Source organism: Aphelocoma coerulescens, chromosome 17 (assembly GCF_041296385.1).
Source record: "Aphelocoma coerulescens isolate FSJ_1873_10779 chromosome 17, UR_Acoe_1.0, whole genome shotgun sequence".
NCBI lineage: Eukaryota > Metazoa > Chordata > Aves > Passeriformes > Corvidae > Aphelocoma > Aphelocoma coerulescens.
Genome location: NC_091030.1, coordinates 5,087,669 through 5,112,102, shown reverse-complemented (window position 1 = coordinate 5,112,102; position 24,434 = coordinate 5,087,669). Strand labels below are relative to the sequence as shown.

General features: G+C 58.1%; 1 protein-coding gene across 3 annotated transcripts; it reads right to left on the bottom strand.

Moving 5' to 3' along the window:
• Nucleotides 1-297: 297 nt before the first annotated feature.
• SH2D3C (SH2 domain containing 3C) lies at nucleotides 298-24,301 on the bottom strand. 3 transcript variants are annotated; one of them, XM_069031668.1, is made up of 12 exons: nucleotides 24,262-24,301; nucleotides 21,672-22,323; nucleotides 17,242-17,281; nucleotides 6,869-6,997; nucleotides 6,135-6,583; nucleotides 4,335-4,459; nucleotides 3,480-4,057; nucleotides 3,136-3,251; nucleotides 2,791-2,962; nucleotides 1,964-2,075; nucleotides 1,123-1,329; nucleotides 298-995 (listed from the first exon to the last, which is right to left on the bottom strand). In XM_069031668.1, the coding sequence occupies exons 1-12, from the start codon at nucleotides 24,299-24,301 to the stop codon at nucleotides 820-822; spliced, it is 2,796 nt and encodes a 931-aa protein (XP_068887769.1). In that variant the 3' UTR covers nucleotides 298-819. The 3 variants fall into 3 exon arrangements, with proteins under 3 accessions (XP_068887769.1, XP_068887767.1, XP_068887768.1); XM_069031666.1 differs by lacking the exons at nucleotides 21,672-22,323; nucleotides 24,262-24,301 and having other exon boundaries at nucleotides 1,123-1,326; nucleotides 17,242-17,405; XM_069031667.1 differs by lacking the exons at nucleotides 17,242-17,281; nucleotides 21,672-22,323; nucleotides 24,262-24,301 and adding an exon at nucleotides 12,999-13,125.
• Between the last annotated feature and the right edge of the window lie 133 nt (nucleotides 24,302-24,434).

Sequence of the window (24,434 nt, the reverse complement as noted above, 5' to 3'; positions counted from 1 at the left end):
AGGCAAAACTTCTTTACTGTGCGAGTGAGCATGCACTGGAACAGATTGTCCAGAGAGGGTGTGGAGTCCACAGGGAGGTGGGACCAGATGACTCACTGTGGTCCCTTCCAACCTGAACCATTCTGTGATTCTGTGAGACCACACAGCCCTCCTCAGACGGGCTGTCACTGGGCCACTGTGGGGTCTGGGGCCAGGTAGGGCTGGGTTCAGCATGGTGGTTCCCCCTGTCAGCCCCTCCCATGCTCTGCTCCCCTGGGGGGCTCCTTTAAAGGACACCCACAGGACAGGGGGGTCCCCTTGAGGAACGGGATAAAAGTTTATTGGATGTAAGAACCAAACCCATGAGATATGTACATGTATTTACATGACAAAATGAATAAGCCTAATTATTTACAACAAGGACCATCCTTCACAAGTCTGTACATCAAGAAGTAATCGTGATATTTACACACAGGATCCAGAAGCTGTGGGCAAGACGGAGATGGAATAAAACAAAACCAAAGGGTGAGGTGAGGGGCACCATGTAGTCATGGACCTCGGCAGGGCTGGGTGGTGGAGGCCGGTGCTGGCCTGCCCAGACACTGTCCCCACCCTTCAGGGTAGCGATGTGGACCCCTGCCTTGTGTCCTGAAGAGGTGGGTGGTAGATTTGAGGTGGCTGTTTTTCCTCCTCTTTGTCTCAAAATTGCTGACCTGCACCTCAGTGCCTTTCTGGGCCATCTCTCCTCCTCCTGGTGCTGCGTGCCCGGTCCCTTCCCTTACCCCACAGCCACTGGTGAGACACAGGCTGGGAGCTGGGGGTCTCCGAGGGTCTGGAGGGTTACAGCTCGCTGAAGCGCACCGCTGGCTCCAGCTTGTGAGACAGGGCAGTGAGGACCTTGTCGAACTTCTCGTAGCGCTCAGCCTGGCTGCTCTCAGCCCCACGGCTGCCCCAGAGCAGTCGCAGCTGGAACTCGGTGCTGAAGATTTCCAGCAGCTCCGCTCTGCCCTGGAAACCTGCAAGAGGGAAAGTCAGTTCCCTGGGATGGGATCCCCTGCACCTGTGGGATGCTCCATCCTGGTGCTGGAGCTGCACACTGGGAATGTGGCAGAGGGAAAGGGCTTTGCTGTCCCCACTGCTTACCCTGCAGCTTCACCTCAGCATTGGTGTGGTAGAGCCCACCATGGTGGGCCACCATCCGTGCTGCCTCCAGGTGGGCCATGACCACCTCCACGCCATTGTCGGTGGCCTCCCAGGACTCGGGGCTTTCCGTGAGAGCCTCATCCCGCTCCAGGAGAGTCACAAGAGGTATGATGTGGGGAAAGGTGGTGTTGGTCAGTGGTGGCCCTTCTGGGGAGAGAGGCACTCTTAGGACCCTGCATGGCCCCCTGACACTGTGTCCCCCTCCCCATCTCCCTGTGGAGTGCTCATGTGGCCAAACACTGCCATGAAGCCAGGCTGCCACCATGCTCCCAGGAGAGGCTTAAAGGCTCAGCTGGACACAGCAGCTGCTGTGTCTATTCGATCGCTGTGCCTGGGGCCATCGCCTCGTTTAACACCAGCTCCTCCCAGCCAGGGTTTCTGGCTGTGCTGGGAAGGGAAAGCTGATGGCCCTGCTCAGGCTGTATTTCCCGGGGCTGCAATGAGGAGCAGGTTTGCAGACCACAGGGCACCAGGCACTAGAGACACAAGGCTTTTCATCTTTCCAGCTGGCTGTCCTGTCCCTTGGTTTGGCACTCACCGCCATGCAAGCATGAGGGTTTGGCTCAGCTGCTGGTTTTATTTAGTTATGAAGTGCTTCCTCGGGAAGGAAGGGGCAAACAAGGCCAGACGGGCTCTGCCGAGTCCTGGGGCGGTTCAGCAGCCAGAGGGGAAGTGTCTGGCACTAGCTGGGAGAGGGTCAGAGCTCTCAAAGAGTGACGCCATGCTCAGACAAAAGTGGGAAGGAGAAAGCAAGTGAGATAAGGGCAGCTGCTCCTGTTACCTTTCCCTTCATTCAGGCTCTTCAGGAAAGGCTTAAGCTTCTTCTCATAGAGGATCGCACCCTCCGTGTGCCGCTGCCGCAGCACCATCCAGGTCTGCTCCAGCCGGGCGATCTGAAAGGAGATGGGGCAGGTAGAAGGTGCTGGGGGCAGCACAGCTTCCAGGCACCAAGGAGAAAAGCCTGACCCTGGAGCTACAGTCCCCAGCCTTGCACACAACAGTGCCTGCTGCTCCCAAAAACAGCCTCCTCCACCAGCGCTCATGGCCAGAGACGGCACATCCCTGGCACTGAAGCTAGGCTTAGGATTTCTCCCCCTGCCTGTGCCCCAGGACAGCAACTTCCCTGCGTTGCAGCAGCCTTGAAGATGAGATGCAGGGAGGGGGCAGCCGTTCCACCTCCTTTGTCCAGGCAGGAAGCAAGACTTCCCAGCTGGGCTCAATTTAAAATTGAATTTTAATCTCTTTTCATCTTCCAAAGGGAGCAGTGTGGCCCGGAGACGCTGCTGCCACAGCCTTGAGACTGATTGGTATTGTACCGGAGGGCAGATTCATTTCCTCCCAGGAACACAGCCCAGCACAAAACAAAAAGCCCAACCACCGAAAAACAATTGGATCCTGGCAGGATTAGGCTGCCTGCTCTGTGGAGGGGATGGCTCTTCTCCTTCCCTGCTTGCATCCCAGCAGATGTGGCCCCATTCCTCCTACCCTGGGCATTTTCCCTTTCACCCATCCCAATGGCTGTTGGAGCCCGCAGGAGACAGGGAGAGGGATGCACTTTGAGCAAGAGGCTGAGCCCAGGCCATGAGGACGAAAGGAGCGTCCCCCTACCTGTGTCATTTCCAGGGCACTCATCACAGCTGCAAAACTGAACATATTCCCCATGGTGCTCTTCAGCTCGGCAGCCAGCTGGATGGTTTTGTGGAGCAGGGCCGCCCGCTCCTCCGTGCTGCCTGTGCAGCCCAGGATGTCCACAGCAATCATGATGGACATAGTGTGAAATCTGCCAAGGGGTGAGACACAGAGCAGGGTCAGCATGGGGAGGGAGGATGCTCTGGGGGCTTAGACAGGACTCCTCCTCTCCCTTCCCCCATGCCAGGCTGGGAACACCCAGGGGAGCTGGACCAGGCCATGCAGGGCAAGCTGTGGGCTCATTTTGGCCGTGCTGTGCCGTACCGTTCCAGCAGGTCCAGGCGGAGCTGGTGGCCGTGGGGAAGGGTGAGCAGCTCCATACCGGAGCTCACCCCCATGAGCCGCTGCATCTCCACCGTCACACCCAATATCCGGGCGACCTGGGAAGGAAGGTGAAAGCTGATTAGACCTTTGTTAATTGAGGAGAGGCTGAAGTGTCCTTGGGCAGCCTCTTGCCCCAGCCCAGCCTCTGCCTGCCCTGGCTGACACAGCATGGCAGAGCCCAGTAGGGGGGCTCCAATGCTCAGGGGTTGCCCGATGCACTGATCCCTGCCGACCCAGATTGGAGGGCAGCAGTGCCCATCCCTCCCTCCTGGCCCTGGCCATACCAGGCAGTCCACTTTGGTGATGTGTTTGGCCAGTGTCTTCACGTCCACCTCTGCCAGCAGCTCTTTGACTTTCTTTAGCACAGTCATCTCCAAAGGTTTGTTATCCAGGGGGATGAGCAGGGACTGGAAGGCAGCAGGGTTGAAGGAGGAGGTTGTTTCCATGGTAGGGGGCACAAAGCCCATGAAGTCCAGCTCTGCTTTCAGCCTCTGCCCTGCCTCTGCTTCCCCAGAGCTGTTCTCCACAGCCCCTCTCTGTCCTTCCTCCACCTTTAGCCTCTCCACGTAGCTCTTTGTTGGTAGCTGCTTGGTGTCGTGGGCTGGCCGGTCCCTGCTGATGGGCGAGGTGGGGTGCAGCTGGCAGTAGTGCCCCGTGTCTGGGTCGCTGTAGCTGTTCACGGAGGGAGACGGGGAGGCACGGGCGTACCCATGGCAGGGAGTCGAATGGGAGCTGTGGGCAGGGTCTGGCAGAGGTTTGCTGTTGTTCCCATGGCACAGCTGGGGTTCACTAGACCTTCTTATGACCGGAGAGGCTGGGGTGATTCCAGATGCTTGGCAGGCATGTGGCTTTAGCCGTGTGACTGTAAGGAACAGAGGAGTCACTTATCAAAGCCCAGAGATGCACACACACATAGGGACCATAGATGCAGCAGCCCAGGGACACGGGGCTCAGGAAAACCCCACTGCAAAACCAGAATAACCTGGTCCCAGGACAGCTGCACAATGATGCAGTTGAAGACTGGCTGAGGTCCTGTCCCTAAGGTCCCCCTCCTCAGGTCCCTGCATCAAAACAGTGCCAAGTCCAGGCTGATCCACAGCCCCACTGTCTCCAGAGGGATGGAGAGGGGCAATGCCTACCTGTGCTGTAGGCAGGTGATGCTGGGTTTTCAGAGATGGGGGACATCGGGGAGTGCAGGTCTTGGATCTGGTCCACGCTGACAGCACAGTTGCGAATGATGTCTCTGTGGTGGGGCAGGGACACGCTGGGGAGGGGGCAGAGGGTGCAGGTTAGTCCCTTAAAGCACGGCCTGGGCAAGCACAGAGGGACTGGGATGAGGGTTTGCTGCCCCAACACCTCCCTTGGATCATCACCGCCTTCCACAACCACCCATAACAAGCTCAGCTGGAGCAGTGAGCGGACAGTCCTTGCAGCAGCTGGGAGCAGAAGGGGTCACTACCCACTGACCCCCATAAATCAGAGACAGACCTGCATGCAGGGACCTTGGTCCTACAGAGGAGAGCAGAGCAATGCAACAGTATGCCATGCCAAGGCATGGTCCACTCCAGGGTGCTGTGGGGAAGTGAATCTGTCAAAGAAGCCATGGATGGTAGTTTTCTAGGGTTGTGCTGCGAAGTGGTATCTAATACTGTGTGTATTACTCTATTTGTAAGTGGGAGCTCTGTTGGGCTGATTAGGTGAACTGTTGCTCTGACTCAAAGATTAGTGGAGCTGGAAAGTGCCTGGAAACAGGACTTGGGAAGTTGCATAACAAGCAAGGAGGTCTTGGGCTGGTGGGGCACCAGTGGTGGCCTGATGAAAACACTGTGTGTCAATGGTGCTGCAAAAGATGCTGAGTGTGGGGAGGGTTGCAAGGAGTCATGGCAGGTAATTCACTGCCTTCCCTGCTGTGACTGAGGGCTGGGCTGCTGTGATGTGGTTGGTCTTGAGCACTGTGCCTCAGCAGTGGGAGGAGGATGGGACAGCAGTGGCAGTGATAAGGGATTTAAGGAAAATGTGAGTGATGAGGAAAGACTGATGTATCTGCGCTCTTCTGGAAACACATATGCTCTTCTGGAAGTCTGAGTGTTTTCCTTTTCCCAGCCATAACAGTTGGTTGCCTGTCTCCTGCTGGTGCATTCTCACCCTGTCCTTGGGCTCAGGTCAGGGTGGTGAGAAAGCAGCTTGGCTTAACAACAGGCTGTGTCCTGCTGGAGGCAGGAGTAGACAGGTCTGCCCTGGGCTGCTGCACGTGAGGATATGTGTGTGGCCCTGCCTTCCCTGCAGGGCTCTGGGCAGTCTGGGACTGCCAAAAGTAAGCCATACAAAGGAAGTCTCCTCCTCCACCTCTGGAGAAGCCCAGCTGGCCAAGGAAAATGTGAACAGCTCAGCTTTGTGAAGGCTGTGATCCAGAGTCTGTGCAGACTCCCTCAGCACAGCCCCATCAGTCTCCTCCTGCCCACCAGGCTTTCAGCTCTACTTGGTAACTCCTTGAAAATGCTGAACGGAAAGGGCTCTGAAACTAAAAGGGCCATTCAAAACCAAAACCAAACAACAAATGCTGTCTTGGTGTCTGGGACTGACTCTCCTCTTACGTTTGCCTGGGAAAGCTCAGCTCCATGGCTCTAACAAGCCCTGACATGCTGGTAATCCTGGACTGGGTGATTGTAAAACACTCTCTGGCTTCTGGCCTGCGATGCTAAAGTCATGTCTGCTCACTGGGCGTCTGCTGTGGTAGCTCAACATGGCTGGCAGCCAGCCTGGGAGAAAACCCCAGTTCCAGCTGAGCACTGGTTCTTCCCCCCATGCCTCTGCTGGTCTCTTTCTTCCATCCCCGATCCCAAACCTCTGCACCCAGAGAGCGGTGACTGAGCATGCCCTGCCTCCTTCCTGAGGCTGATCCTCTGCTCAGCTGAGCTGGGATGAGACTGCATGCTCACCTGGTTGGGCACCCCTCAGCCCTGGTGATCTTGTCTGCGGTCAGACCGTCTGTCATGGTGATGCTCCTCCTCTTGATGTGCCCTCCTTTCTGGGTGGAGGGGCTGTGGGGTCCCCCGTGCTTCCCGTTGGCCAGCCCGTAGCTGGCTTCCAGGTACCGCAGGGGGAAGGTGCGGTTGATGGGGCAGTAGATGATGGCCCCGCTCTGCTCCGAGATGGCCTTGCGGTTGCCCACGTAGAAACGTACAAGGGCAGGCACGTTATCAAAGCTCTCTTGCTCAAAGAGGTACTGGACATGGGTATGGCCATCACTGGACTTGACTGTGACCTTGTTGATCTTGAAGTGCAGCGGCTCGTTGCGCCAGCGGCACGTCAGCACGTAGTCACCCAGGCTGGTGAGCGAGTCACGGATGAGGAAGTCGCCATTCCTCTGCACAAGGCTCTCAGACACCTGTCAGGGGGATAGGGCACAGCTCAGCCACACTGGATGGGCCACGGGGCATGAGTGGATGCTCTGCTGCAGTGTTATTTGGGGCACTGGTTTTTCACCTCACCCCTGGCTCTGAGCCATAGGAGGGCATTTGCTGTGGCAAAATCAGGCAGCTCAGAGTTAATGAAGCTCTTGACCACAGGTTTCCCAGGAGGAAAAGGCTGGTGGTTCTGTGTGGCCTCAGAGTGCTCTCCCACAACATTCCAAGTAAAGGGTGCCCGGAGCCACCCACCTTCCCCATCTCACCTCCCGGGGGATGCGGCCATGGTACCAGGCATGGCTGCGCAGGTCGGTGCTGCTCAGCTTCAGCTCCTCTTCCAGCTCCTTGTGAAGCTTTTCTGGTGATGAGTCGAGGATGTATTTCTCCTTGGAGAACTGTACAGGAGAAGAGACAGTGTCAGGCAGTGCAGCAGTGCAGGGACTGGGGAGGGAAGGGCTGGCAGGATCCCCATGTAGGGACTACGGCACCTGCCAGAAGCACAACTGTCCCCGAAGGCCAGGTAACTCAGCTGTGTGTGAGGATTACTGCTTGTGGCAAAGGACGTAGTAATGTGCCTGTTGATGGCCAGGTCCTGTCACCAGGAGCACTTGGATGGTCTCCTGGTGGCATGTCCCTATCGTGCCTGGCCACCTGTGCCTGGTGTGCTGCCTCTCTGCCCCAACTAAGAGCTAAGTGTGGCTGGGCAGGAGAAAACCTGCCCCAGCTCCCCCTTAAACATCTCTGGGGCTGAACTGCCATGGGAAGCACTGTTTCAGGAGGAAACCTGCATTATTCCTCCTTTAAACATCTACCAGAGTTAGCCCTTCAAAGGGTTAACTCATTGCTTAGCCTGATGGCAGCATAAATAATAATGACAAATGTAAAGGGAACCTTCTGCATCGAAATTAGCTTTTAGAAATTAGCTTTCACCAGCACTGGTGCACCTGAGCCTGGAGGATGCAATTTGCCCCCTCCCTTCCCCTGGAGAGATAAGGGGTGATGGCATCATGTCTCTGTTGGCTGGAGCCTGCCTGCCTCCCTCCCTGCCTGCTGCTGGGCCAGTGTTCCCAGCTGCTGGCATGGTGAAGCCAGTGGATGTTTGGGGAGCTGAGCACAGGTTTGGGGTTCCTGCGTGCTTCACATGAGGCTGGTTCTCCTGGTTGACACAGTGGCTTTAGGATGCTCCTGCTGTGGTACCAGCACAGCTGTGTGGTGGAGCAGGGCCTGGGAGCCAAGACTCCTGGGTTCCCTCCATATCCCAGATGCGTGCTGTCCTGAGAGGGGGATGCGCGCCTGCCATGGACCAAGAAGCTTGGATGGGGCTACTGGGGTGTCCTGTTCCTCTGTTCCCATGAGCGAGGGGGGCTGGGTGGCCTGGCTCGCCTCCGGTGGCAATGCCAGTGTGAGGAGGCAGCAAGGGCTGACCCAGCTCCTTGGTGCCTGTCAGGGCAGGATTCTGGTGATGTCTCGCAGGACAGGCATGGGCTTGAAGCCCTGCTGACACTGCTCTGGCACTGCCAGAGGAGCAGGCTGGCACTCATGGCTGGCCTTGTGTGGTGGCTGGCTCCCTAGAGCATAGGGGGCTGCAGCCCCATGCCAACACATCAGGGCCTTGCCTTGGAGCTGACCTCTTTGCCCAGTGCCTCATCCTCTGTGTCCCGTATCAATTCCCTCTGCTTCTCTACTGGTTGTGAGCAAGGGAAAGTGTAGAGCACTGTGCTGCTCTCCTGCCTTGTACCCATTGCTCTTGCGGCGTTCCTGGGACCCCACAAAGTCCCTCAGCAGGACCCTGACCCCAGGTCTCTCCTTCCCTGGAGGAGATGTTCCATCCCTCTTGGTAGCTGCATTCATCTGCCAAACCAGGCAGAGATCCCATCCTGGGGATCCTGCTCCAGCCTGGGGAGATGGAAGGAGGCAGTGGCAAAGGGCCTGTGCCCTGGGACTGTGCTCTCCAGGGCTTGCCCTCACCAGCCTGGACCTGCCCTTATTCCTCCCTTCCTAACTCCTGTCAAGGCAAAGGTGCTGGGAGAGTGGAAGCAGCCTATGAAAACAGTGTGGATTGAACTCTGACTTGCTCATCCAACCATGTTTATTCTCCTTATGAGAGGGTCCCTTTGACTGGAGCTACAGGGATGTGTTGATTGTCCCCCCCCGACCAAGGGCTGCAGGGAGCTGAGCTCTGCTGCTGCTCTGGGCCCTCCTGGAGACAAAGCCACCCGGTGCTGCTGAGCCCGATTAAAAATAAATAGTAGCTGGTGGATGCTGCAGGGGTCCGGCTGCCTCCTGGGGGGCCCAGGCCGAGCAGATGCTGTTTCCATGGCGATAAATCCATTGCCACAGAGCAGACCTGGCTTGGCCCAGGGATGGTGGGGGACCCTTGACTGCAGCACCCTGTGACACGGTTACCCCCAAACTCTGCTGTCTGTGCAGGTGAAAGTCATCAGAGCTGAGCTGGGAGCAGTTTGGATGACAGCTCTCCCCCCACCACCCCTGGAGCAGGGATTAGTGCCTGTTCTGCTCAGCATTGTACATCTAGGTTTTCCTCCAAATCCTCCCCATGCAAATGTGCAGGATAACAAAAACACAAGCCCAGCTGAGCAGTGCCCGGTGTTTCCAAGCCCAGATTTGGGCAGCAGCTGACTGGCATCCATGCCAGGAGCCATGAGCAAAGCTAGCAGGAGAGAACAGGAGGTTTGGGAGAGGCAAGGAAGGTTTTGCATCTTGCAGATAGGGGAGGGAGCCCAGTCGTGAGCGGAGGGTGTCAGAAGCCACCTTCTCCAACCATATGGAGGGCACTGTTCCTTTGGCTCCTTGGCCTGGCAGTGAGATCCCACCTGATTTGCAAGACCACCAAGAAGCCACTGCTTGGAGTGATTGTGAAGCTATAATGGCTGGGGAGGCAGCATGAGACTGACCATGGGGAGCCCTTTTCCTTGGTGTGATGTGACTGAGACTGGTCCTTGTTGCGAGTCTCTCATGCTATTCCAACCTGCTGCCAAAATCAGCTGTCTGCTCCCCCTTCTGTGTGGGAACTGGGCTCCCCACAAGCCCTTGGTGCAAAAGACCCCTGTGCTGTGGAGGGATGTGCTTCCTCCTGAGCCCTTCAGCATCACTTGAGTTTCCTCCGCTCCGTTGGGAGCGTGTCTTGGAGGAGCTGGGCTTGCCAGCTGGCCAGGTGCCGAGGCACTGGCAAGGCCTGGCATGGCATGGCCTGGCGAGGCGGCGTGGGCCAGCCGGGCGCTGTCAGGAGTGTGTAAGCAGATGTTTGAGAGCTGGGCTGAAAAGGCACCACTTGGCACTCTTGGCCATGCCAAGGAAATGTCTAAAGTTGCACGGCCTGATGTGAGGTCTTGCATACCAGTGGGTTGGGTGTGGGGAAAAGCCTGGACTCCTATTAGCATCTGGCTGGAGTGCATGGTGCTGGGCTCCTGCATGAAGAACCCAAGGCCTCTTCCAGCTGAGAAGGAAGAAATGGGGATCAGAGCGGTTCTCCAAACCAGCCGCACGAGACAAACCAGCTCAGAAGCTGCCAGAGATGATGCCAAGCTTTGCTTGAGGAATCCCAACCAGCAGCCAAGCTGGCTTGGCTGGAGAAAGGAGAATGCCCCGATGGGCTGTTTCGCAGTCCTGGGGCTGGGGAATCCTCTGGAGCAGCTATGCAATGGGGCAGCTGCCATGAGAAGGCAGTTCCTGAGGCTCTCCATCCCTGCCTGCTTCCCTGACTCTCTATGCTGCTTTCTTGATGGAGGAAGCGCTTCCCAGCTGAGTGGCAAGGACTGGAACTGGTAGTAGAAGGGCAAGAGCTGCAGGGATGGAGGGTGCTGATGCCTCTGGTACGTGAAAAACAGCAGCTGCCGCTCTGCCTGCTCTCAGGAGAGCTTCAAAGGCTGGTATTTGGCTTTCTCTCCTTGCAGAGGTAATCTTATGAAACTGGAGTGATTTCCATTCTGCTTTCCTGCTCTCCCCTCCCAACCTGGAGGAGTTGCAGATGAGGATGAAGTCAGCTTGGAGAGCAAGGTGTACTCACACCCCACCCTGTTGATAACATCTGACTAACCCCAAGGCACCAAGCACATCTGTTCTCCCTCCTGCTCATGCTGCCTACTCTGTGCTGGGACCCTCGATAGGGAAATCCAAGCCCCTTCTGGAGTTCTCCACCCCTGCTCTGGCTGCTGGAGCAGCTCTGGGGCCTGGGAAGCAGAACTGTGAGGAAATGGAGTAACAAGCCATTGGGAACAGATGTGTGGGAAAAGCCACAGGCTTGCACGAGGGGTCTTCTCTGCTTCCTCCACACCTGGCAATGGGCTACTTCAGTGATGTATTTTGGAGCAAACATCCTTGCTGAGCATCACGGCAAACCCAAGAACCATTCTGCCTGCCTGATGCAGGACTGCTGCACTCACCAGTCCAGGTACCATGCAAAAATGGTTACTCCACCCTGCATGACCACAAGAAAATCCCAGCACAAACAACCTCCAGGTTGTTATGGGCTTGGTCTCAGTCTGCATGTTCTGCTGAGAACCAGCCTGTCCTGCTGATCTTGATATTCATATGGAAAAGAAATCACTTGTTCCTCTGTCCTCTCTTGCAATGACTCTAGGAACCTAAACAGCCTCTGAGAAGGCATCAAGCCTATCTGCCCACCCCATAGGTGACTGAAGGCATCTCTTGGTTATGTCACATCTCCATTAGTTCCCACTGAAGGCAGATCTCGGCTCAAGTTCTTTGTTCTGGAGTTCAAAGCCCTTCCTAGGACTAGTCCTGGCTACCCTCATGGTGTCCTCTCCCCTTGGCCATGCTCCTTTGTGGCAGCTCTGGAGCAATTCTGTCTCACTGGCAGGGGTGGGGTGCAGCTAGCCAGGAACATCTGGGTGCTCTAAGATGGGACAAGCACCCCAGGTTGTGTGGCAGGGTGGCGGAGTATGCTGCTACTGCTGCCCTGGGGGAGCAGGTCTCCAATGCAGTGATGGTGTGTGTGTATACACACATTTCCATCTATCTATATATTACTTATCTCACTCCAAGACGGCAGCAGCGGCTGCTGCTGCATCCCTTTTCGGAGCTGCTATTGGCCAGAAATGATGTCAGTGCTTCCCAGGCTGGGTGCACCGCCATTGGCGGTGAGCAGGGATGCGGCTGTCAGCTGGAAGCGCTCCAGTCATTCATGGGGACTTCAGTGTGTGTTTGCTGGGCACGCTTGGACACAAATAGATGGTGAAAGATCTGGCAGAGCCAGGTGAGCACTTAGGGCTTCACTTTTAACTCTTTCTGGAGTCAAGATGGAGTGCCCTTCAGCCCCTCTCACATCCCCGCACAAGAGCCAGATGCTCACCTGTCTCTCCCTTGTTCTGGCAGCAGCTGGCTGAAAGCACCTGCTCACTCCCTGCAATGTGCAGCCCAAGGGCATGTCCCCGTGTTGCTCAGTGGCCTTTGGACAACTGGAAAAAGCTCTGCTGCTTTTCCCTCTTCACCCCCACTAGCAATCAAAATCCCTGGCTTTGCGCTGAGATCAGCCGCAATCATGACAAGACTTGAAATGCTGCTTCTGGGCTCCGTCTTATCCAGAATAATCTCTAAAGCTAGGCACCTACCTCGCTCAGCAGGAGTACTGAATCAGACTGCCAGCTCTCTTGGCTGCCTTCTAACTTGCAGTATACTACAGCTCGTGCTTCAGACCAGAGCTTGGCTCCTGCAGTCCTAAACACCTTTGCTCTCTCAGTAAAGGAGGGAACCAATTCCCCCCATGGCCCTTGAGCGAATGCTAGAGTCCAAAAATAGGACACCTAGACTCATGTCTGGACAGTGGCAGTGCTGGAAGCACCACAGGACAGGTGACAGATGGATCCCAGCTTTCTCCCACCAGTCAGACCTGTGCAGTGCAGCACAGAGATGGAGACCCGGGCCAAGAAGCTGCATGTTCATCTGGGCTCGATCTCCCTCCTGTGCTCAGTGATGCTCCGGGCACATGCTGCCTTTTGGGGGATGCTAAATACTCCCCTTCATGAGGTCTGCTGCAGGTGAGGACTCCCTGCAGAGACTTTTCTACCTGTCAAAGCGCTGGTCCGGGGGATGTGGTGGCTTTCGCTGCGTCGCCCTGGCTGCAGAGGGGCCGAGCTCTGCCCCCCGACCCGCTGCTCGGCTCACCCCGCGCTCGCTGCCGCCTCGTTGAGCGCAGCCGGCGCGCTGCCTCTCCGGCTCCGTGCGAGCGGGGGGTACCGCAGGGCTCCCCGCATCGGAGCAGACCCCGGCGGATGAACGGCCGAGGGTCCCCCGTGTACGCTTCCCCTCCCGCTGCCCCCGCCGCCTTCCCCACGCGTGCGGCTGCCCGGCGGCACCACGGGGGCTCCGCGCCGAGCGCGCGGCAGCCGGTGCGGTCCCACCGCCGCCCCCGCTCACCTGCACCTGCATGAAGGAGCCGCGGTAGAAGCAGCAGGCGGCCGCGGACAAGGCGCTCCACAGGCTGCACCGCTCCGTCATGGCGCGGCGCGCCCGGCGGGGGCTGCCCCGGCCCGGGCTGCACCGCCGCTGCCTCCGCCGCTGCCGGGCTTCAATTTCAGCCGCTTCCCCGATTACCTCATCCCTTGTCGGCGGCGAGGGGCGGGCACGGTGCGGCAGCTCCGCCCCGGCCCGCCCCGAGGGACCGCCCCGGCTCCGGGGAACCGAGGAAGCGGCACCTCGGGGGGAAGCGGTACCCGGGCTGTCTGCGCCCTGCGCGGGGGAACTGGGAACCAGCTCCTCCAAGGGGAACCTGCGCTCCCATGCCACAAAGGGAACCAGCATCCCTGAGGGGATCGGGCACCCCGGCTGCCTGTGCTCTAAGGGGAACTGGAAACCAGCTCCTCCGAGAGGAACCGGCACTCCCATGTCGCAAAGGGAGCAGGCATCCCTGAGGGGATCAGGCACCCCTAAAGGGAACCGGCAATCCCATGTTGCAAAGGGAAGCAGCATCTCTCAGGGCATCAGGCACCCCGGCTGCCTGTGACTTGAAGAGAACCGGCACCTCTGAGGCTATCGGGCATCCCTGAAGGGAACCAGCACCCCGGCTGCCCGTGCCCTGAGTGGGACTGGTTCCTCCGAGGTGACTCAGCTCCTCAGAAGGGAACAGACACCCCTGAGGGGAACCAGCACCCCTGGCTGCCGGTGCTCTGAGAGAAACTGGCTCCTCTGAGGGGATCAGACACCCTGAGGGAAGCCAGCACCCTTTTTCTCCCCATCCCAAATCTGCCTGCTCTCCCCAGTGATGCCCCAGTGATGCCCCAGTGATGTTAGGGACAACCTTGTCCCCTCTTGCCCATCCTGTCTTCTTTCACCCCCACATGATGATACCTTTCTGAGGGATACACCAGTGCCCACCTCACATGGCAGGGAGCCGGCTGCCTGTTTCCTGTGTAGGCTGTCTCTGACTTGTGTTTAATTAAGGCTCTGCTTCGGTTTAATTAAGGCCACAGTATCGCATATGGGATGTGCAAGGCAGCACTGATGACTCAAAGCATTGCTCCAGCCTTGACTCTTAAATAAATCCCCCAAACCCCTGCCTGAACCCACTGCTGGCAGCTGCTCTGCGCCGGGGACAGGCAGAGGCTCCCCCAGCCCTGGCAGTGACAGGGACCTACTCTTTGCTGTTCTCCCTCCACATCTGTCCTGCACTGCACAGCCTGGATTTGGCTGTGCTTTGGTAACTGGGGGGCTTCACCCTCCCATCTGCAAAGCGTGTTCTGGCCCAAGGACCCCCACGCCTCCCAGGCGACACTGTGACCTCGGAGAGGTATTCCTGCTGCCACCAACCACAGAACTCTGCAGCCTTCCTGCTAATTAATTCAAACGAGCCCCTCACATTCCCAGGCAAGGAGACAGCATCCGAGCCTGATGAGATACAGGTCCCTGCTTGAGCAAGCAGCTCTTCTGCGCAGAACAAAGAGCTCAGAGGCGCTGGCTGGGCTCTCACTCTGCCCCTGGTTTTGCAGGGGAGAGAGGAGACAGGAGAGCAGCACAGCTGAACGGCAGGACAGGCCCGAGGTGTGGGAGAACTGGTGGCAGCACGCAGCCTACGGGCAGGGAACACAGGGCAGCAGGTGCTCACGGGTTCCATGGGTGCCTGCAGCCCCACCAGCATGGGCAGGGAGCATGGACTCTCCTCCTCTCCTCCTGCCTGGGGCTGAGGGACAGAGCAGATGGCACTGTGCAGGGACATGCTGCTCCAAAAAGATGCAATGGTGAATCATGCTCCTGCCGGGGCTTCTCTCCTGTGATGGGCTCCATGGTTTCCTATTGAGGCTTTCACCAATGAGTGAGCAGGAGCCTCATGGGGTGCTGCAGGGTGAAGTCTTCCAGCTGTGCCTGTGCTGCCCCTCCTCACAGGGAAGCTGAAAATCCCTGACTGAGCTCTCATGAGGACGTGTGACAGCTCTCCAGAAAGGTAACATCTTTCTGCAGCTCCTTCACCTGCACAAAGGCCAAAGCTGGGCTGGCTGGGATGTTGAAATAGAGAGCTGGGCGTGCATTTCCCCAGGCAGCTTGGAAACACCAGCCCTTAGGCTATTATTAAAGCACATTAATTACCAAGTGCTTATTGATCCTGGCTTTCCAACCCTCTCTAGCTCCCGGTTGCACCTCTAATCAGGCCAGTCCTGGTGATAGGAGCACCAGTCCTGGCCATTTTGCAGCTGAAGCTCAAGGGCTGATGTTTGGCAGATCCTTGGTGCACACCTGGACACAAACCTGGACACAAACCTGCCTATCAGCCTTTGCTCATGAGGGCTTTGCAACACATCCTCTCCCTCTTCCTGACTCTCTCCTTCACCAGCTCTTTTCTTCCTGCCTTTCCTTGGCTCACCCCTCACCAGTGTTTCCCCTCTGCTTGTTTCCCTCTCAGCTATACAGACCAGAGGCAGATCCCAGCCCCATCCTCCCTTGCTCCACAGACAGGCACAGCAGCCTCTTTCCCACCCTGAATCCCACAGGACCTGGGGCTGAACACCCTGCAGCTGCACAGGCTGCCAGCCAGTCACAGTGCCGGCAATCAGCTGGAGTGTCCCTGTCATCCCGGTCACTCACACTCCAGATAATTACTTATTTGACTAAAATAGCTGCTGTCACTGCAGCCATCAGTTGCTTCCCTGGCCAAAGGGAAGTGGTGTAGAAACCACAGCCCATGGGCTGTTTCTGGACACGACAGGGATGGATGAGAAATAACAGCCAGATAGCTTAGGTCCGGGATCTGACTGGATGGTAGGGAATTCTCCTGGCTCACCAAAAAGTACTTGATCCCAAAGGCAGAGCCATACCCATTGCTCCCCACCTGTATTGTTTTAGTCTATTAAATCATGACCCATAAAATGTGCCCATCTCTGGGTGCACACACTGGCAGTGCCAGGGAAAACACCCCAAACTATTCTGTTCCTCCCCTCACCCCTCCTTGCCCCCACAGGACTTGCCTGTGCAAGCAGGAGTTTTTCTGCACATCTTGAGGTCCCCATACCAGGGCCCTCCCCTGCAGAGGCCAGTGTATTGGCTTTGCAGGGGAAAATGAACTACATCACATACAGACCCAATACACCCAGTCAGAGCTTTGTTGTCCTGGCACAAGTCCCACTTCCAGCCCTGTGAGCTCCCATTCTGCCAGTCCCACATGGCTTAAGGGCACAGAGAGGAGAACATCCCACCCAGGGAATCGCTCTGTTACGCGTCAAAAACTCATCTGGCCGCAGTGCCCAGAGGCTGCCAGTTGCCAGATTCGGTGTGTGGGGTCCTCATCAGCCCCAGGGATGGATGTGCAGGGAGGTGACCCCTGTTAGAAGCAGCAGATGAGCTCAGGGTCCAGCCAGCTCTCTCCCAAGCTTGCCAGTTGATACTGCCACAGAGGGTTCCCACATTTCCACGTCTGGCTACAGCCACCACCAGGAGCCCCAAGTCCAAAAGATGAAGGTGCAGGGCTCTGTACTAATTAGACCACCCAAGCTGGGCACCTCAAGTCACATCTGCCCAGTGGCAGACTAGATTAGATCCCCACTGGGCAACTGGACTCAGGAAGCTTCAACCCTCCTTAAACAAACACCCCAAAGGCCATGGCATGGCAGTGACCACCCTGTCACCTCAGTTGGTTTCAGTGCTCTGTGCCCAAACCTCACAGCATCCCTGTCTGGTGCCCCATTGTGCCAGCAGCCTCCTGCAAAAGGGCTGCTCTCCTCCAGAGCCAGGCGCCTCACTAATGAATTTCTGGCCAGACATGAAGAGTCCTCAGGAATGTTAATAGTTTGCTGGAGGATAAGCAAGAGATTTGGAGAGATTTACACCAACTTTCATGTGACAGCCACGAAAGTGGCTCAAACCCTTCCGTTTCTTTACGTGGGGGCGGAGGGAGGAGGCTGCGTCTGTGGGTGTTCACAAGTATCTGGGAACATGAAATGCAAGCAGCTCCTGTGGGAACAGCATTGGGGGGACCACATAGGGTTTGTGCCTCCTCTGTCTTCCCTGGCCTTGCCAGAAATATCTTCCAGGGCCAAAGAGAGAGCCCAGAGGGGAAGAGGGGTGAAGAACTGAGCACCCTGCTGGTGTAAGACCTGGACAGTTCCAGGGCCATCATCTCTCTCCACCCCTGGCACCCAGTGGGAACAGGCTGTGATCATGCTCCGTGTCTTACCTTCACGTATTCACTGCCAGACTCCAGGCCATCATGGTGGCTAAAAGGAAGAGGAACAATAAAAATACATAAGTAAAGGGCAGTAAGTTGTGACATTCAGGTCAAAGGCAGTGGTGGAACAGCTGGGGGAGTTGGGGTCTGTGCCTCTTGTCTTGCTATGGTGCCAAGAGCATGGCCATGGTTTTGGGAGAGGTTCCCAGGGCCCCAGCAGTGCTCCTGCCTGCTCTGTGCCCATTCTCAGCACAGGGCTTATCCTCCCTAATGCGATCAGGGGAGAATGAGGCCTTTTTAGAGGAACTCTCCCCAAATCGGCTTGGAACCGTGTGAGCTGAACCAGGGAGACCCAGCAGCCAGGCCAGGGTCCCCGCAGGTCACAGTGCTGGGGGATACATGCCAAGGTGGGGGGCCCTGTGTCCTGTTCCCTGGCAGAGTTGCATTCCCAGTAGGCAGCTGTTGGGACATGCCACCCAAACAAGCATTTCTGACTTTGTCTATGGCTTTGTGCAACCCTACAGAATTCAAACTCCCACCAAAGCTAGGCCTGAACTGTAATGTCCTGACTGGGACTGCTTTTCATGCTCTTACAGGTCCAGGTATATGTCTGTATGGAGGCATCCCAGGGGAACAACAGAGAGTTCAAAAGGAAAGAGGCTGTAACAGCCTGAGCTGGGATGTGCTACCTTGAGGTCTCACCTTTCAGAATAAAATACAAAAATCCAGATGTCTTTAACCAGAATCCAGAACCCATTGCCTCCCCAGTGCCAAGCTTCAGTATGGACATCCTGCTGTTTGCCAAGGTCTCTTGCCTGAGCACAAGGCAGCTGCAGGGGCCTGGGGATGGCAGGCTGCCACACCAGGACAGGCAGCTGCAACTAAAGAACAGCCAAATCCAAGGGCATCATAGACCTGGGATGCCCCTTCCCTGCCAGGAGCCACCTCGTCAGACACACACTGGGAACTGCTGAGGGTCCTGCACACAACCTCCCCCTGGGACCTGCACTGGTAGCAACTCTGGGGAGCCAAATTCCATCTCTGTGGGCTCTCTCCAGGTTGAGGGTGGTGCCTGGTGGCCTCCCCAAAGGGAAACAGGGATAGCAGAGGCAGCCCCTGACAGACATGTTTCCACTGGACATCCCCTATGGCATTACAGTGGGTTGTGACAGGGTCTATATGAGCCCCTTGTAGTGTCCAGCCCTCCAGAATACAATTCCCACTTCTGGAAGCCTCAAAAGTCTTTAAAAAATGTGTGGATGTGGCATTTAAGGACACGGTTTAGTGGTGAACATAGCAGGGCCAGGTTGACGTTTGGACTCAATCTTAGTGGTATTTTCCAACCTTAGTGATTCTGTGATTCTCCAAGCCCACGCTGCAGAAACCGCATCCCCTGGTGTCCAGCTTGGGAGGGGAAGAAGGAGCTGGAAATCAAACCCATACTTTTTTGGAGGTGAGGAAAATAGTGGAGCACTTGGGAGCAGGGATGGATGCAGACTCCCCTGGGCAGCTGTGGGCTGCCTGCCTGCCCGGGCACTGCCTCTCCAGCCTGTTTGCCCTTCACACGCCGCAGAGCTGCCTGGTGCTGCGAGAGCCGTGAGAAAAACCGGCAGGAGGATGGGGGGCCTCTGGGCAGGAAGTCGGGAGCATGGGAGCAGCTGGGAGACGCTGCGAGGGCCCGGACAGGAGAGGCCCCTGTGCCGGGGAAGGGCAGCAGCTGGGACCGCAGCCCCCCTGGTTCTGCACATTCCTGGAGGAAACGGCATTTTTGGGGGCAGACGAGTGCCTGGGAGAAATTCCAGGGCTGCCTTTCGAGTGCAGCCATGGCTGAGCTGCTGGGACCCGGAGCTACAGCAATGAGAGGGGGGGGTTTGGTGGGGTGGCTGTTCCCTTTGGGCTTGGGAAGGAATCACCGTGACTTGCAAATGTGCCAAGCTCCAGGCTGGCTGCTGGGAACAGTCCAGGAGGATTCTGTGGGTCCAGCCCTGGTATGAAGCCCAGGGTCTGCCTGCCTTGGAACACTGGTGCAGGCTGTACCCCAGGGGAACCAAATTTGGGCACCTTATGCCTCAGTTTCCCCCTCTGTAGAGCTGCATTGAGGGAGGTTTTGGCTGGCAGTGCTGCCAGAGGGGTCTGCAGGGAGTGTCGGGCAGGGCCTGCGGGAAGCAGCGTTTCCCGTGCCTCACACACGGCTGGGCGCTCAGGGAAACCGAGTCATGTCCGCCCTGTGACCTGCCAGCGATCATCTCCCGTTAGTCAGCATGTCTCTGCTGGAGTCACAGCCACCGCCTTGCTCTGAGCAGCTCCACAGGCTGGGTGCCACTCCCTGTCCCACAGCAGCACAATTTCCCCCCTCACAGACCTGGTTCTGGGAAAGCCCTCCTGTGTATGAGCATCCTCAGCCCATCCTGTCTTGGGGACTGTCTTTAGCAGGAATACTCCAGGGGGGCAGGTGAAAACGTGCCCCAGGGCCATGTTTGTTCCTCCCCAGGGAACACGCTGCTGCCATGGCCTGGCAGGAACAGACTGTCCCCATCCCCAGGGATGTGCCTGCGCAGGAGGAAGGGCTGGGGCGCAGCATTATCCCGGTCCCACTTCCTCCCACCCGTCCCACAGCAGGGCCTGGCCTTGGGATGGCTCTGGCAGACGGCTGCTCCTTGAGGCAGGGGCTGTGGCAGGGGCTCTGGGTTAGAGTGTGGAGGGGGAGAAATAACCCTGATGCCAAAACCTGCTCTGGTCACTCTTGTGCCTCAGTTTCCCTGGCAAGCAGCAAGGCTACACCCACCATCTGGAAAACCACACAGGATGCAAAAAAGCATTTGGCCCCCCATTTTTGGGACCCCAAGTCCCCACTCCCCAGATTCAAGACACCCAGGTGACCCACCCCTGTTCCACTGCTGCTTGGTTCCCAGCCATGGTGGCTTGGGATCTAAGTAATTTCTGGGAGACGGAGGGTCTGGGTGAGCCCTCTGCACCCTCCTCGAGGACTCTCTGCCACTGCTGGGGCTCTGTGCTCACTGAAGCATGTGGCAGTGTCACCAGCCCCGCAAACCTCCGAGCCTCTGGCCCTCCGAGCTGGCCGCTGTCCCTGGCGCCGGGTCTGCCGTGGTTTCAGCAGCTCTTTCCTTGAGCAAACACCACCACGGGCTGGGGGCCTCGGCACCCGAGCAGCGGCTCCGGCATCTGCGTCGAAATTTTGTGCCCGCCCCAAGCGAAGCCCCTTCCCAGCCTCTTCCTCCCCATCCCCTCCGCTGTGCCGGGGTGCGAGGGGTGGCCAGGGGGCCGGAACCCCTTACCTGCCCTGTCCCAGGGTGGGAAACCTCCTGCCCAGCGCTGTCATCGGCCCTGCGGGATCCAGCAAGCGCCTCTGCTCCGGGATGGGGAGAAGCTCTCCCGCTCGCTCTCCCGCCTTGCACTGAGCGTCGGGACTTCGGGGCGCGCAAGGCGGTGGCAGACCCTCCTCCTTCCCGTCCCAGCCCTCCTCCGGCCCTCCCTTCGCAGCCGGCAGGAATGTGTGGTCGGCACAGCCCGGCTCCCACCGCCGGCACGAATTTCTCCTCCTCACCCCGCTTACCGGGGCCGCCCGGACCTCCCGAACGCTCAGTGTCAGGGAAAGGAGCCCCCGGCCCCGGGGCGGTGCAGGGGGAACAGGGACATCAGGGGCCACTTGAGTGCAGAGAGAGGAGAGTCAGGCCAGGGAAAGGGGGAGAAATGTTTTCGGGAGAAATTTGGAGTCGCCTTTGCCTGTGTCCCTAGTCCCACACAGCCTGCTGGGCTGGGGTCGCATTTGGCCCCTTATGCCCAGATGCCCAGGGGCAGGGGGCTAAAAATCCCTCTGGTTGATTCTGTGGTCACAACCCTCCAAAAAATCCACCCTGAGTCATCTCAGAGGGCTGAGCCTCCAAGTTGCCCCGGAGGGGGAGATTGTGCCTGGAGTGGGGGTGTGTGTGCCCAGAGTGTGGGTTTACTGGTGATGAAATGGCGACAGTGTCTGGTTTCAGGATTTGCCCGTGTGCCTTGGGAGAGGCAGTGCTGCTTGGGAGAGGGGGAAAGGATGGAGGGGGTGGAAAAGAGGAGAGTGAGAAGCGGAGAAGGCTGTAACAGTGCTGGTGTGAGCTCTCCGCAGCAACACATCCTGCTGCTGGAACGCAGCCGCCGCAGGACAAAGAGGTGCCGGGGCAGAGCGGGGCTGCAAGATGTTTCCACCCCGTCCGGAAACAAGAGGGAACAGGAATCCCACAGGAAACCTCGTTCCCATGGAGCTGCTGACCTGACCATGCTCCAGCTGTGCTGTCCCACCGGCCAGGTGCATCCCTCTGGCACTGTGGGCTCGGGGGAACATTGCAGTGACCCTGTTGTATCCCAGCCCCCTCCTCTTGTCCTGGAGGGGCAAAAGGGGGGTCTTAGCAGAAGGCAGAGCAAACCTCAAAGGGCTATACCTGTCTGGGGAGATCTTGTCAGGATGCTCTTGTCCCTTTTCCAGGAGATCCCCATCAGTGGTCTCTGCTCCAGCTGCTGCATCAGGGTTTGTGGTTTGGCTGGGGTTTGGAGCCAGGCTGGAGCTCGGTGCCTCTGTCCTAGTGCAGGAGACATTCCCCACAGGCTCCTGGTCTGTCCTGGCTATCGCTGCCTCCAAGGTGTCCCCAGGTTCAGCCTCTTCCTCCTCCTGCTCTGCTTGTCCAGCAGCTGAGGGTGAGTCTGTGCCTGGGCCAGGGGTGCTGGACGTCTCAGGGCACTTGAGGCTGGGGAGCTGGGCTGTCTGGGGAGTTTTGTTGTTGGGAGTCCATTTCTCCTGGCAGTTCTGGCTACTCTTGTCTTTGCCCAGGCTCTTCCCTGCCTTGCCCAGATTCAGCCTGGGCATGGTGCCCATGTGGCTGTACATTTCCGATGACCGGGCGTAGGGGCCAGGGCTCTTGGGCACGGTGTTGAGATCATCTTGGATGCTGTCAAAGGGCTCCCCTAGGAAGCCGTGGGGAGGTGGGAGATGTGGCCTGAGACTCTCGGGAGAGCTGGGGACCGCAGACATGCGCCGGAAGGTGAAGGAGCGGGGGATGCTGCTCAGGCTCCCAAAGCCTTTGAACTTGAAAAACTCTGGCAAGGAGAAAGGAGTGGTGAGTGTAGGGTTACTGCTGGCACGGTGTGATGATGGGGGGTCCTCGAGCCCCTGGTCCTGGGTTGGGGTGGGCATGGGGCACTGTGCAGCCTGGTGTCACTCTGTTACACCCACATCTGCAGTCCCAGCTTGGCATGACATCCCCGTGGTCTGGGGTGTATGTGATGCTGCTTGAGGTGTCTCTGCTGGGAACCCGGGAACTCTGCCCTGGTCCCTCGGGGAGCAGAAGTCTCCTGTGCCCTGGCAAATCTAACGGCTGCATTTTCCCACCACAGCTGAGGGGCGAGCAGGTGAGCAGGCAACTCTAGAAATTATTTCAAATATTTTCCTCCTGCCTGTTTTCCCCGGGGGACTCTGGGCAGGGCTGTGCCCATCCCCACAGCCTCAGGGCAGCCCTGCAGGATGCAAGAATGGGACACACAGCATCTCCCCGGGGGATGGGGGTCCTGAACGCACATGACCTGCCCACATGTGCATGTCTCGCCAGCACGGTGGAGCAGGAACCAGCCACGGGCGCTGCTGCGGGCGGGAGATAACCTCCCCACTTCCTCGCCCGGCCCCTCGCAAGCTCCAGCTGCCACCTGCAAGTGCTGAGCACGAACATGTTCGCCGGAGAAATATTTGTGACTCTGGCGGGCGGCTTTGCATTTCACACCTCAGCCCAGCTCAGCTCAGTGTGCTGCTGCTGCAGCGCAGCCTTGGATGGTGCTGGTGCCGGTGCCGGTGTCAGCACACGGGGTGAGCCAGCCTGTGGCCGCGGTGCTGTTGAGCAGGGTTTCCCTGCCTGCTCCCAGGGCTGTGGGCGGCCACCGGGGGTTTTGCAATGTTGATGCCGCCTTGGGGCTCTGCAAAGCACGGCGGATTTGCCGGGGCAGGAAGCGACACGTTGCAGAGGTGCTGAGCAAGGACCCGGGTGTCCGGGGCTGCTCGGCCCTCGGATTCCCACCTGCAGCCGCCATCCATGGGCTCTGCGGGGCATCCCTGCAGCTGGACAGGGCGAAGGGGCTGCATCCCAAAAGCCCCCTCTGCAAGGCAGAAACCTCGTGGCCTGAGTGCAGTTAGAGGCAAAACTACTTTGGCAAAACATCCCCTTGTAGTCCAAGCATCTTCTGCTACCTGCTGCTCCTGGCACTGCTGCGAGGTGGGAAAGCCAGCACTGGGCACTTTCCCCATCTCCCCACCACTCTGCCACAAAGGAAAATCCCAGCTGGGATGGGACCGCGGGTTTGGCCAGTGGAGGGGTCCCGGGGGAGCAGAGGGACTGCCCCCCCTCTGGCGCCGGCCCCGCGGCAGGAATGCAGAGAGCACAACCCAGTGCTGGGAATGGGGTGAAGGCCTCTGCAACCTCTCCCTGGGGTTCCGGGGGAAAGCCGAGGTCTGTGAGAAAGTGCAGAGCTTGCTCCCTGTGGGTATGGAGCACTTCCTCCCAGAAGAGCCAGTGGGAATCCATTCCCAGGCTCCCACCCCGGCTCCTCTGTGCCACCCCCATCCCTGTGCTGCTGGAGCACCCTGGGTCCTAGCCACCCTCAGCCCCCAGCACCAGCTGGTACCCCAGCTGTGCACCCTGAAGGGTGTGATTTAAAGAGTGAAGACCCTTAAACCCTGCTGTGCATCCCTCTGGTCACATCCCAACATCCAGCACAGGGCTGGGCTGCAGCAGACTGGTCCCAGTCCCAGCACCCAGCTCCCGAGCCAGCACCAAGCCCTGGAGATGGAAACCCCCAAAGCCCCTCACCCCAATGAGTTTCCTAACAAGAGCAGAGCCTGTCACAGCTCCAAACATCCCTGGATGGGATGACCCGGGCAGTGTGTGGGCACACACTCACACTCACACTAACTCTCACACATCCTCCTACCCGCCGGGATGTCCAGGTGAGCACCCCATTGCCCACCCACCCTGTCCCGTGGCCACTTACTGAATTTCTTGAAGCCCCCTCGTTTCTGGCCCTCGGCCATGGCCGTGCCGCTTGGAGGCCGCGGGGACCAAGAGGGACAAGAATATAACTGTGAAGCCCTTCCCTGCTCGCTCCTCCCTTCCTGCCCCCCCCTGCAGTCACTCATCACTCGCTCAGCGTTTCCTCCCGTGTTG

Bases quoted from the DNA above. Each gene is read 5' to 3' on its own strand.
- SH2D3C (XM_069031668.1), bottom strand. From the start codon at position 24,301: ATGGCCGAGGGCCAGAAACGAGGGGGCTTCAAGAAATTCA. The intron at 2,076-2,790 runs GTAGGGGGACGC...ATCTCCTTTCAG, and splicing joins GTGCCCTGGAAATGACACAG to ATCGCCCGGCTGGAGCAGAC. The intron at 996-1,122 runs GTAAGCAGTGGG...TCCCTCTTGCAG, and splicing joins TGCTGAGGTGAAGCTGCAGG to GTTTCCAGGGCAGAGCGGAG.